This window comes from Fulmarus glacialis, unplaced genomic scaffold (assembly GCF_000690835.1).
Source record: "Fulmarus glacialis isolate BGI_N327 unplaced genomic scaffold, ASM69083v1 scaffold8540, whole genome shotgun sequence".
Lineage (NCBI taxonomy): Eukaryota > Metazoa > Chordata > Aves > Procellariiformes > Procellariidae > Fulmarus > Fulmarus glacialis.
The window spans coordinates 1,596-15,234 of NW_009189571.1; the positions used below are offsets into that span (position 1 = coordinate 1,596).

The 13,639-nt window shown below is 35.3% G+C and overlaps 1 protein-coding gene across 1 annotated transcript in view; it reads left to right on the forward strand.

Moving 5' to 3' along the window:
• Positions 1 to 435: 435 nt before the first annotated feature.
• Positions 436 to 13,639, forward strand: part of LOC104080253 (cytoplasmic dynein 2 heavy chain 1-like) — a gene marked incomplete at both ends in the record, with an annotated part of 30,721 nt that continues 17,517 nt past the window's right edge. The window contains 13 exons of the mRNA XM_009582582.1: positions 436 to 586; positions 2,119 to 2,321; positions 2,826 to 2,984; positions 3,214 to 3,396; positions 3,555 to 3,778; positions 4,584 to 4,699; positions 6,766 to 6,965; positions 7,630 to 7,894; positions 8,231 to 8,438; positions 8,828 to 8,957; positions 10,325 to 10,480; positions 11,560 to 11,819; positions 12,496 to 12,742. Coding sequence (XP_009580877.1) covers positions 436 to 586; positions 2,119 to 2,321; positions 2,826 to 2,984; positions 3,214 to 3,396; positions 3,555 to 3,778; positions 4,584 to 4,699; positions 6,766 to 6,965; positions 7,630 to 7,894; positions 8,231 to 8,438; positions 8,828 to 8,957; positions 10,325 to 10,480; positions 11,560 to 11,819; positions 12,496 to 12,742 — 2,502 coding nt within the window. The remainder of the gene's footprint in view (positions 587 to 2,118; positions 2,322 to 2,825; positions 2,985 to 3,213; positions 3,397 to 3,554; positions 3,779 to 4,583; positions 4,700 to 6,765; positions 6,966 to 7,629; positions 7,895 to 8,230; positions 8,439 to 8,827; positions 8,958 to 10,324; positions 10,481 to 11,559; positions 11,820 to 12,495; positions 12,743 to 13,639) is intronic.

A 13,639-nucleotide genomic window follows, 5' to 3' on the forward strand; every position in this document is an offset into this window, starting at 1 on the left:
AGTAATTAGAACATAAGTAGAGTGTTAGAAACTGGAATGCAAAATACTGTGTTAGCAGATCAGTGACACGAAAAGTCAGAGGTGCTCCTGAGACTGTTGAAGTATGGGCTCAGCATGCCTACAGTGTGATAGTTTCCATCTGAGACATCGTTTAATTGGAAAAGATACTTTAAAAATTTTGCTACCACACGCTGTAGAACAGCTAAGGGACTTGCTGTATTAGATTACATTGCAAGTTTTTGCTAAATTTCATCAGGTTTTAAGATGGCTAGATTTGTTCTTAAGAGCATAGCAAATGTGTGGCTTTGTTTAAAAATGATGAAGTAAAATACTTTAAATATCAGACATAATAAGCAATTGTAAATGAATTGAAAAACTCTTTTTCTTTATGTCTTCTGTATTTGTAACATATAATGTGAACTTTCTCTTCCAAAGATTCTTTCCTTGGCAGAACAAATTCAGTTCACTGAAGATGTTGAAAGTGCTATCAAAGACCATAATCTGCAACAATTAGAATTAGAACTCATGGCTAAACTGGAACATTATACTAGCATTGATACTAGTATAGAAGATACTGGGAGTACAGGTATAAAAATGATCATTAATATATAATTCTTTATAATGACTATGTAGTTGTATAGTATTTAACATTCTGTTTATTTAAACAGGAAATTATATAAATTTGTCTTGATTTGAGTTCATAAAGGTGAGTTACATAAAGTTAACCACCTATTACTGCCAAGATTAATGTATTTAATATTTCAGAGTGAATGATGGATTTTTATTTACATTAAAAACAATCTTACAGCATTTCTATATTTGCAAACCTCTTTAAAGAATTTTTTAATAACTTCTTATAATTTTTGTTTTATATATTTACTGATAGTTTGTCCTCACCTATTGAACTGTGCTGTAGTGTTATGTTTTGCTAGAACTGGCCAAACAGCAGTTGAGGTACATTATGTCATGCCAGTATGTTCTGTATAACTGTGTAGGTGATTCTCTTTTTCTATCTTAGATGTATACATCTGCATCTGAACTAATAATTCTTCAGTATCTCTGTAGCAAAACCAATAAACTAGTTATTCGCAAGGCACGATTGTTCTGAATCTTATATAGTCCAAATGCATTAAAACAATTATGCCTTTGAGTGCTTATTCCTCTCTTTTGACTAGGGGCTTTGAATGACTACCTCAGATGTGAAATTCTATAGTGTAGGTTAGTTGAGATGGCTCTTACCCTATACATATAAAAAGACTCAATTTGACATGTAGTTGACAATCTTCCACCACATTTGTATAGCTGCTTACTGTATTAAATTCTAGTTTAGAATTTATGAACTGTTAACATCTCATACATTAATTAGGAATAGAATTCATATCACTTGCCTTCTGTAAGTCTCTAAGTGTGGTCCTTTTTCTAAGCTCCCTTTCTGTGCTCTTTCTATAGCCATGGGAGAATTGTCATCAGTTATAGAAGAGTGTTCATTCCATCTGTTGTATAATACATTTACAGTAACCTTTTAGTTTGGATAATAGGTGTGATTTTGAAGTGAGTTGCCTGATTATCCCCACTTACTTGGTTTAATTCCCATCATGGAATGGTATAGGAGCACGCAAACTAGATTTCTTTCAAATGAAACTAAATAAACAGTATTTCTCAGAGTACACTTAATGCACACAGTCTGCTAATGAACATTCATTCCACATCACCCTAATTAGTCTGAGTAAAATCTCCAGTGCGTGTGTAGTATGGTTTTCAGATCCTCTTCAGGTCAATTAACCAATTGTGCCACACTGATTACTAGAGTGGACATAGCTGTAAACACTCCTGGAATAAATAGCTTTCCAGAAAAGCCTGTGTGTCTCTCTATTGAGGGTAGAGGCAGACAAAATCACTTGTAAATGGCTGAAGTTACGTAATGATTCACATTCTCTGTCAGGATCTCATTTTATACTACTTGCTTTAGGTAATAAATAATATTTCTATATATAATTGAAATGAGATTTGAATAAAATCTGCTGATAATGGAAAGAAGCACAATGAACTTGAGAATGGGTAACGTGTATCTTCCTTACTACACTGTTGTGATTTTTTTTTTTTTGTGGTTATTTGCAGAATCAGCAATCCTTGAGCTCAAGCTTAAAGCTCTGATTCTTGATATCATTCATAACATTGATGTGGTGAAGCAGCTGAATCAAGCTGAGGTTCACAATGTTGAAGACTGGGCTTGGAAGAAGCAGCTGAGATTTTATATGAAAGACCAAAAATGTTATGTTCAGATGGTAGATGCTGAACTGCAATATACTTATGAATATCAGGTGTGGTATTTTTAATTTTTGCCTGGTGGCTTTTATAAATGTGTCAAACACATTCTCATTTCACACATGCTGCTGGTTGTCTCCCAACTGTTGCCTTTTTTTTCAACTTTGTTGTGTCATTAGCATGCTGTTTCACAGAAAATACTAAGAGATAGGCTAATCATTTTCATTCTTGATAATGATGGGGTAAATGTAAGTTGTATGGAAAGCAGCTGCAGTATCATATAAATATTTTCTAATATGCTTGCTACTTTTATATATCAGAGTGCAATTTAATCTGTGTTGACCCCTTTTTCATTCTAAAAAAAATTTGCGCAATGCTTTGACATTTAATATAAAATCAGGAAAACTTCGTAACTGTAAACAAATTCATATACTTAACGAGACAGTAATCTTGACCGTTGTGTTATGTTTTCAAATCAATGATTTATGTATGAAAATAATCGAATTACATCACCAGTAATTTCTGTCTACCAATTAATATAATTTGTTTTGTTTCTGCAGGGTAATTCCCCTAAACTTGTTTATACACCTTTGACAGATAAATGTTACCTAACTCTTACTCAGGCTATGAAGATGGGCCTTGGAGGAAATCCCTATGGTCCAGCTGGAACTGGAAAGACAGAATCAGTAAAGGCCTTGGGTGGACTTCTTGGAAGACAAGTATTAGTCTTTAATTGTGATGAGGTGAATATGGTTCTGTACAATTTAGGAAATGGATATCTATGCCCATACTTCATAAAGCAATATTACATTCTAGAAATACTTTTGGTAATTTGTCAGTTTCCATTAGAAATGTGTGGATATTTCCACATTTTTTAATAGATGGAAAGTCCGTCTTTCATTACTTTCTTGTTATTTGAATTTTAATAGTATTCTTTTTAATTTTAAGGGCATTGATGTGAAGTCGATGGGGCGCATATTTGTGGGCTTAGTGCAGTGTGGTGCCTGGGGCTGTTTTGATGAATTCAATAGACTTGAGGAAGCTGTATTGTCTGCAGTATCCATGCAGATTCAGACAATTCAACATGCATTGAAGAAACATAGTCCTGTATGTGAGATGCTTGGCAAAAAGGTACAGCAAAATTTCCTTATTTTCTTCTTGTAAAAATAGTCTATAAACAACTGGGACAAACTTAAGAACTGACTACTTCAACTAAACATAGTCTACCCAACATTTCTCAATACTGTTTCATATGACAATATACTATTACAATGTATTTCTAATGCTAGGTTGAAATGGATCATAATTCTGGAATTTTTATCACTCTGAATCCTGCTGGAAAGGGTTATGGAGGAAGACAAAAACTGCCTGATAACCTCAAACAACTTTTTAGGCCAGTTGCTATGACTCATCCAGACAATGAAGTCATTGCAGAAGTGATTTTGTATTCAGAAGGCTTTAAGGATGCTAAAATACTTGGTAGAAAATTAGTGTCTATTTTTAATCTAGCAAGGTAAGGTGTGTTGTTTTTTTTTTCCTCCTTGGTCATATTACCTTTCTAATTCTCTTCCCTCCTGCTTTTATTTTAGCATTGATCCTTGTGGTTATCTCACTGCCATCTTGTTTCTTCTCCATCTACTCTATGCCAAAGCATGACTGTAGGGATACAATCTACACATGCTTTCTGTTAATTTTCTGTAATATTTTATGACTTGGATATTGCAGAAAGCTATGTGTCAGAAACAAAACTAGACATAAAACTGCAGGTTTGGAGTCATCTGAAGTTTTACATTCAATAGAGCTCTTAAATCTGAATGGTATACCATGCATCTCTGTAGCTACTAACTTAACTTATAAAATAAAAATATTGCAATATATTGGGAGGTTCAGGTGAGAAAACATCTGGAATGCAGTTACAATATCAAGGTGGCAAAGTACTGTTCCCCTGTTACGCTCACTAAGCATGAATGTGAGTGTATGAATGCTCACAAGCATTGTGCTGAATTTAGACTCTTGAAGTTGTTGAAATTCAAGAGACTATTTGGTTATAAGTATGCATATTAGAGAGAACAAAGTTCAGAGGTTTTAATTAATGCCGTTAGGGACAATAATAAATACATTAGCTGTTGAATATATTCCCTCTGAAAATTTCCGAGCGTCATTGCTTATATCTCTGAAATGCATTACAGATAGTGCTACAAATACTCATCAGTTTCTCTTTTGCCCAAAACCATATTATGAGCATCTTCATTCACCAAACAAAAATTCCAGGTGCTGTCACCTAAATCTTATTACAATATTGCTGTTTTTAAATTTAGGGAACTTCTGACACCACAGCAGCACTATGATTGGGGTTTACGAGCATTGAAGACTGTTTTGAGAGGCTGTGGCAGTCTTCTTCATCAGCTGAAGAAAAGTGAAGCAAAGCAAGAAAGTAAGATTGACCATGCCAAACTTTTGATTATTTAGGATGTTGTACAGATATCATTCGCTACAGCTTTCTTGTTCACTGGAGTTTTGAGAAGCCATGGCTTGGATCTGGAGGCAATTTAGAAAACAAAAAAACATCTGTGAAAGTCCTCCTTCATTAGGAGATTACAAAAGACTGTTGTCATATTCTAGATAGAGCTTTTATATGATAAGAATATATATATATAAAATATAGGACTTTATTCTGGGATGATTTTGAGTTATTCTCAAAGACTCTTGTTTTCACTTGCTTAGGTCAGGACAGTTGATCCTCTGATGCTGTCATTCATCAGTCATCAGATCATTTTGATTCTATTTGAGGATTGCTAAAATTGTCACATGGCATTCGATTCAGATTGGTAGACAGAGACAAATATAAGGACAGGTAGAAATGATAGAAATGGATTGGACTAGACTGGGTCACTGTATTTTTTTTTTAAGAATTTTTAAATGATTTTTTGTTGTTGTTTAGATGTTAAATGAGTGGGAATTAAGAGTGTGGGATGGATAAACATTTGACATCTTTAGGACATAACTACTGCTTCTTGTTCACTTAAACAGCATATATCTGGCCAGACTATATTGAAAGTTTTTAGAGACAGCCTTGCTTTACAAATCTTGGCATAACAAATGGTCTGACAACTTTAAAGAATTTGTAATTGACTTTAGTTTGGATCTGCCAAAGAAAGATGACCAGCAATGTGTTTTAGGGCACATTCCTATCACTGTTCCTTGCTATGACGTTTTAGCTTCACGTTTAGATATGTGAAATTTGCTGAAATTTCTTGGGCTGGTTTAAATTATAATTTTCGATAACCCTGTGAAAGGCAAGATGGATGGATTTAGCTTATGATTTAGAGCCGGAAATGTTTCTTTCAGTTGCTTTTTGTTTGTTTGTTTTTTATCTCTAGCTTGAGAAGCTTAAGATATTTCCAACAAATGCGGTTTCCTGTTTCTTTATGTTTGCTTGTATTGTTGAGTCAAAATCCTTTGGCATGTCAAAATGTTGGCTATGTTCTTAAATGTTGCATAAATTTTGTATTACTTCCTTTAGTAAAGCAGTTCAACCTTTCTAAATCAAGTTCCTTAATGTCAACATTTTTCCTCTTAACCGTTTATCATGCTATTTAGAAAATTTACCTATAGAAGCATTTGCATTTAAGACATTGTTCAGGATGAAAAATCCTGAACTTTTTCCAAATTCTAGAAGGGTATAGTAATCCTTAACCTCTGGAACGTTTGGGAAAAAGCTGCAGGAAAAACGGAAGTTTGGGAATGGGCACTTTCTGTCCCTTGTGTTGAATTTGGGCTATAGTGCATTCTGGTTTGGGGCAATCATGCATCCAGAAAGAGGGCAGAAACACAGGATGATTTTTACCTGTGGTTCCTAGTCCTGCTGTGTGCAAATGTACGTGTTTTACATGAGAAAGTAATTTGATTAAAAAAGCAAAAAAGACAGAGATCAGAGCCCTGTGCCTTTCCCATCGTGAGTATCTTTATTTTTCTGGCAGAGTAGAGCTTTCTTTGGCTGTTTTCGCTCTGGTTCCAAAACACTTACATTTCCATGGTACTTCATATTCAAGAGGAATTGTGGAGAGTGTTCGCTTCTGGAATATTCATAGTTAATTAGGACGCACTTGAGAGATGTGACTTCAAACTGCCTCTGGCAGAGTAAGGTCTAGAATCCAGGTCCTTAATTTCTTTCATGAGTACTTTAACAAGTAAGCTATTGTGCACTGCTAATCTTTAATCATTAGGCTGCACTTTAATCATTAGGCTATTATGTACTATCTGGGCAGCAATCATAACCATCTCATATGTGTATAGAATGCATTTGTGAGCATATATGGTACTTACAGTAAAGCACTCATCTAACTTCCAAGTAAAGTGGTACATGAACTGGAATGTAGTCTGTGCTGTGATTCCACCTTCAATGTCTTAGCAGTATGGGCTCAAGTGCTGATATATTCCAACGAAAAAAAAACCAACAAACAACTTAAACTGGTCTGGCTTCTTTGCTTTTATTTCCAGTTAATGAAAGTCACATAGTGGTTCAAGCTCTGCGGCTTAATACCATGTCAAAGCTTACATTTGCAGACTGTGCACGATTTGATGCACTGGTTAAAGATGTATTTCCTGGCATTGACTTTAAAGATGTGGAGTATGCTGAGTTAACTACAGCTTTACAACAAGTCTTTGAAGAAGCAAACTTGGAAATTATAAGCACACAGGTAAACATCAACTACAGCAACAAAACAATATGAGTTATTCTGAATTAGAACCAATTAATACTACATTCATTTGACTCATTTCTGTTTACTTTTGAAAGAAAACTTTTATAAAAAAGTGAGAATAACTAATAGTTAGATTCTAATTACATGTATATGAAAAATAGATGTGTGTGTTTTAAGCATGGTAGATCGGTTGTAATTGAAAGAAAAATAGTGCAAGGAAAATTAAGATGTGAACATGTGACACACAGTTTTGTTCAAGCCGTATACAAACTCCAATGAATGTTTTGGACAGTTAAAGAATTAAATATGTGAACATTTGGTTTTATCAAGCAGTTCTGTGTCTCATTTGTATTTATTTATTGTAGGGCTGGATGAAGTTTTGTGACTAAAGGTTCCTTAATTTCTCAGTAAAAATATGCCCCAAGAGGGCTGATATTTTTATATTAGTAATTTAGTGCAATGCTTCTAACATGCAAAATAAGTTTCTTGATATTCTTTAATATCATAATTTTAATTACTTCTGCGAATACCTGCTGTTTCGAAAAATAAAATTATAGAAACAAAGTGATGGCATGCAAAGTAAATTGGAAAAACATTAAAAAAGAACATGATTGATTTAGCTTTACAACTTCACATAGCCGTTATCTCTTTTATTATCTAGATCAAGAAGGCTTTGGAATTATATGAACAACTACGTCAAAGAATGGGTGTAGTTATTGTAGGTCCAAGTGGTGCAGGTAAATCAACACTTTGGCGGATGTTAAAGACAGCACTTGGTAAAACCGGCAAAGTAGTGAAACAGTATACTATGAATCCCAAAGCTATGGCTCGACATCAGTTGCTAGGCCATATTGACATGGATACCAGAGAATGGTCTGATGGTGTGCTTACAAATAGTGCTCGACAAGTGGTACGAGAACCCCGAGGTATGTTTGTGAGGGAGTTAAACTTCATTATGCTTAAATTACTGAAATTGTTTATTTTCAGTTACGTTTTTATATTATGTTATTATTTGTGCATAGCATAAGGTAAGAAAAACTTTTGGTGACAATCATAGTCAAAACCACTTATACGTACTTTCCAAATTTTATGATAAGAAAGCAAAAATAGACATCAGAAGATAAAATGTGTAAGGAATATCTTGAAAGAATTTCTATTTAAGTTACAATGAAGGAAAAGTAATAAATAGTATTGAAATAGCAAGGGTTGATATTCTTTAAAAGTTTTTCTTGGGTTTGATACTTTATTTTTGTGTTGTAAAGATACTACTTCATGGATAATTTGTGATGGTGATATTGATCCTGAATGGATTGAATCTTTGAATTCCGTTTTGGATGACAACAGATTGTTGACTATGCCCAGTGGAGAAAGAATTCAGTTTGGCTCAAATGTCAACTTTATATTTGAAACTCATGACCTTAGCTGTGCCTCTCCTGCTACAATATCTCGAATGGGAATGATCTTTCTGAGGTAAGTCACAGGAGTGTTACATACTTTTAAAGAAAGCAAATACATCTACTTTACTTTTCTTGAAAGATAGTCTAAAGTGGATGGAGTGATTTAATTACTTGCTTACAGTTATGAAGCAAATCACTGGGGGAGTTTGCTTTAGGCTGCATGTCCCTTCTACACTGTCCTGTTAAAACCTTTTGGCTAATATATCTCAGACTTTTTGAAAGAGACATGGTGGATTCTTTGTTTGTGTGACCCTTAGAGAGCCCAAATATTGGTTAGAAGTTCTTGTTAAAGTCTTTCCCTGAACTTTTCCTAGAATTTTTTTGTTCCCTTTGAACCAGTCTATGTGAAGATGTGGATGCCTTGTATTTGTTTGAATCTTGTTTTGTTTTGCTTTGACTTAGTGATGAAGATACAGATCTTAATTCTCTGATAAAGTCTTGGCTAAGAAGTCAGCCGGAAGAATGCAGATACAACCTTGAAAATTGGATTGGGGACTATTTTGAAAAGGCTTTAAACTGGGTTGTGAAGAAGGTTAGTAACTGAATACTTAATCAATTTTCAGCTTCTATTAACATGATCCATTTATCTAGTTTAACACTGAAGAGATCATTCATATTAGTTTTTAAATTTTAAGTAAAAAAAATCTCAGTGCTTTTTTGATTGCTGTTTTCTTCATAAGGTTAATACTGGAACCATTCTAATCAGTTTCCAAAAACTAATTGCTGTACTTAAAGTTTTGTAACATTTAATACAATTTTAACTAGTTAAAGCCATGTATTTCTGTGAAACTTAGTATCTGTCTTTAATTTTCCATACCGGATGTTTCTTTGTATGTTTTCAAAGACCTGAAAGATCTGAATGTTTAAACTAAAAAATGAGGAAGTGAAGAAATTGTTTTTCTAGATTTAAGTTATTGACTATAACAAAAAAAAAAGCTAAAGTTTGAAAAGTTGCGTGGAACTTGTAATAGGTTGGGGAGAAATGTAATGCTAGACACCTAAAAAGATTGATAGAGGCATATCTAAAAAAATAGTCTGATTGTTCAGAATGGTAATTTTTCACAGCTTCCACTAATCTGTCCTGGATTTAAGTATATAACTTTAGCTCTTTAAGATTCAACTCAAAACCTTAACTGAAAGATATTTAAATAGGCAAAAGGTAATATGTAATAATAGTATTACAAAAGGATAGCCCAAAACCTTGTACATTATCTGGATTCTGTGATTCTGGGACGTACATCAAGATAATTTTTCTGCATATGCTATATTTTCTTAAGTAGTCTGGATGCTTCCCTGCCTCCCCTTCTTCTGAAGGAGTTGCATATGCATTGAACAAGTGGCTTATGTTGCACAAAACATTATTTAGCAGAAATCCCCACTGCTGTGGCCAGTAAGCTAGTGTTTGGGAGACCTGCATTACTGCCCCTTGGGGAACACATATGGTCCTGTTGTGTTTTTAATATTATTTGCCTTCTTGCTTCTTTCACCCATGGAGATTTTTAGACTTTTAAAGTATCTTCAGGTGGATACAGAGGAAAAATCATGACACTGCTCCTGAGGCTGCTCCTTTGGTGCTAAAGAGCAAAATCCATGAAGAATCCATTCAAGAAAAAGATTTCCAGTATAGAGTTATATTGATTTCTTATAGATTCTCAAAATCTGTAAGGAAAGTTCTGATGGCTTATCCTAAATTACATCAGTACATAGTCTGGAATTAAAACTTCCAAATCAATGCTCAAAAATAATTTCACATCAGGTGAATTTTCTAGAACAGCAGCAGTGCTGAGAAGTTTCATAATTTGTGGAAGGGTCAGAGAGCAATGAGTAATAGTCTGCTAGCAATACATCACATTTATTTTTAGGAATATATTTAAATCTACTACAACTTGCAATTTACAGAATGACTCTGTGGTAGAAACAAGTTTAGTTGGAACTGTGATGAATGGACTGTCTCATCTTCATGGATGTACTGATCGTGGACAGTTTATTATTAACTTGTTACGGGGTCTTGGTGGCAATCTGAACATGAAATCACGACAAGAATTTGCAAAAGAGGTAATAAACTTTTTCAGCAAGTTTATTAAAAATTTCTCAGTATATGTAGTGGGAATAGTGATTTTCCGTCTTCTAACAATGGAAATTTACAATAATAGAATATCTGTGCTCTAATTTGTTTGCAATCTGTGTTGTCTATAGGGAAATAGCTCAGAAGTAAAGGAATGTTTCGTATGTCAGTGATATGCTGTTAAGTGCATCCAGACCAGATAGCAATCTTGGTGCTGCACCAAGAGATACAGAATGGCCTCCGTCCGTACTGTTTTGTGCAAGGACCCACTATAGCGGGCTCTGTGTATGTGTATATGTATTGTGTATATGTAATACAGATTAATTTTTGTGGTTTTTTTTTCTGCTCAGAATGCTTGAAATAATAATGTGGGGGCTTTATTGCACCGCAGGAGGGAGGGGGGCTTTATTGCACTGCACCAGGGAGGTGTTCTTACAGCATTATTTTGAGGTTATGTATTGTATGCACTGGGGTATGGTTCTGTCTTTGTGTAGATACTTGAGGGCACAAGGACTAGGGAGTAGTGTTGGAAAACTATGTGGGTATACTGGTCTATAGTGTCTACAGAAGGCTGTCCCTGGAGATAGTTATCTCCACAATCGCGCTTGGGTTTTGTGTGGGAGAGAAGGAAATAGTTCCTTCCGAAAGAAAGCCTGGAGCTATAACATATATAGAGGGCCGATGGTAAAGGTTTAGACTCAGCTTCTGGAATTAGGTATTGATGCATGTGAAGGAGTTACCTTGTTCTTACGATTATTGTTATGTATGTTGCCTAATATGAAAAAAAGTTTATATAAAGCTTTGCTAAATACAGTTTATTTCATGTTCTTTATATTATGAAAGTAATATGTGGAAGAGTAGTATCTTACTGTTCAGTTAAGGACTTAATCACAAAGCATATGCGTAACATGATTGAATTTTCAAAGGCAGCCTTAAAATTATCAAATCAAAGAATTAAATGTTTGATTTTACAGAAGTATTCTTTGAACATTCTTTAGATTAACTTGAAATTGTAGATCTTGTCATTAGGAGTGGATTTAACACAAGCTTTATTTTTTTTTTTTTAAAGATCTTCAGTTGGGCACAAGAATCTCCACCAGATCCGAGGAAGCCCCTGGACACATACTATGACACTGACACTGGACAGCTAATGCTATATCAGATGAAAAAACCTGAAAATCTAACAGCTGATGACTTCAGTAATCTCCAAACACTTCCCGTCATCCAAACCCCTGACATGCAGAGAGGTTTAGATTACTTTAGACCCTGGCTAGACTTTAACAATAAGCAGCCATTTCTTCTTGTGGGTCCTGAAGGATGTGGAAAGGGGTAAAAAGTATTTCCCGTTTTAAGCAAAATATACTTCTAGCTATTTGACAAAGCTTGTAATATTTTGTTATAATGGTTTTATCATATGACTTTCTGCTAGAATATCACTTGTTTAGGTTACTAATGAAACAAACCTGTAGTGGCAAATAGGTAAATTCTTAAGAAGATCTACGGGGAAAATTCAGGCTGCCACTCTGTGTCTAAGACATCTGAATGAGGTTTTTAGATATGAAACAGGACCTTTGGAAAACCTGTGCTGTCATGGAGCAACAGCTGAAAGGCACATGAGGAATCCGGTCTCATCTCAAGAGGCACTAGATGCCTGTGTGCAGGAAATTGGATTTAGCTCATCCTGTTGCCTATCTTAAGTTCCTTATTTAGATGGGTTGGAGTTCCTTATTTAGATGGGTTGGATCAATATATACAAGGTATTTAGGCTAGGTATTTGTTTTGTCTAGCTGTATACTACACTTTCATTGAATTTCTTGAATGGAAAATATTACTATCATCAAGGCAAGAATGTTTAATTCAGCAAACCTCATGCATCACCTATTACATTAATACAGTATGTAGTATATGCATTTTAATTCAAAAACTATACAATATCTTTGGATACGCAGTATTTTAATGCATTTATGTATTACTTATGCTTATATGTACACATTTGCTTTTTTAGCATGCTGCTTCATTATGCATTTTCTCAACTCCGATCCACTCAGATTGCTACCATTCACTGCAGTGCACAAACTACCTCTCAACATCTTCTACAAAAATTGAGTCAAACTTGCATCATAATCAGTACAAACACTGGGCGAGTATACAGACCAAAGGACTGTGAAAGGCTTGTTTTGTACTTAAAGGATATCAATCTACCCAAACCTGATAAATGGGGAACAAGCACACTTGTGGCTTTTCTACAGCAGGTGAACACTTATTTCTGTTATTTACAAAGAGACTTCAGTATACTGGAAATATATGGAAATAGTTCTGTGTATGTAGTAAATACCTACACTGTGTATGTAGTAAATACCTACATTGATTATTTTCAGAGTTAACATCCTGCATTTGTGTTGACATTAGTTTTGTTTCTACTTTGATAGAATATCTATCACTCTTGAGGAAGAGTGGCTGGAAAGGTGCCCAGAGGAAAAGGACCTGGGGGTGCTGGTTGACAGCCGGCTGAACATGAGCCGGCAGTGTGCCCAGGTGGCCAAGGAGGCCAACAGCATCCTGGCCTGTATCAGAAATAGTGTGGCCAGCAGGAGTAGGGAAGTGATCGTGCCCCTGTACTCGTGCCCAGGGAAGTGGTGGAGTCACCATCCCTGGAAGTATTTAAAAGACGTGTAGATGAGGTGCTTAGGGACATGGTTTAGTGGGCATGGTGGTGTTGGGTTGACAGTTGGACTTGATGATCTTAGAGGTCCTTTCCAACCTTAATGATTCTATGATTCTATGATTCTATGTAGGTGTCAGCCAGAAATAAGATACCATTTTTATTTGGCTTATATGCATAAGTAAATAAAGACAGTGCTCATCTCAATGAGTTGTAACTCAGTAGGCATATGAATGACAAGAAAATCATCAGGAGTAATCAGCATGGATTCAGCAAGGGCAAGTCATCCTTGACCAACTTCTATGGTGAAACGACGGACCCGGTAGACAAGGGAAGAGCATATTTTGTATGAGGTTCAACAAGGCCAAGTGCCGGTCCTGCACTTTGGCCACAACAGCCCCATGCCACGCTATAGGCTTGGGGAGAAGTGGCTGGAAAGCTGCCCAGAGGAAAAGGACCTGGGGGTGCTGGTTGACAGCCGGCTGAA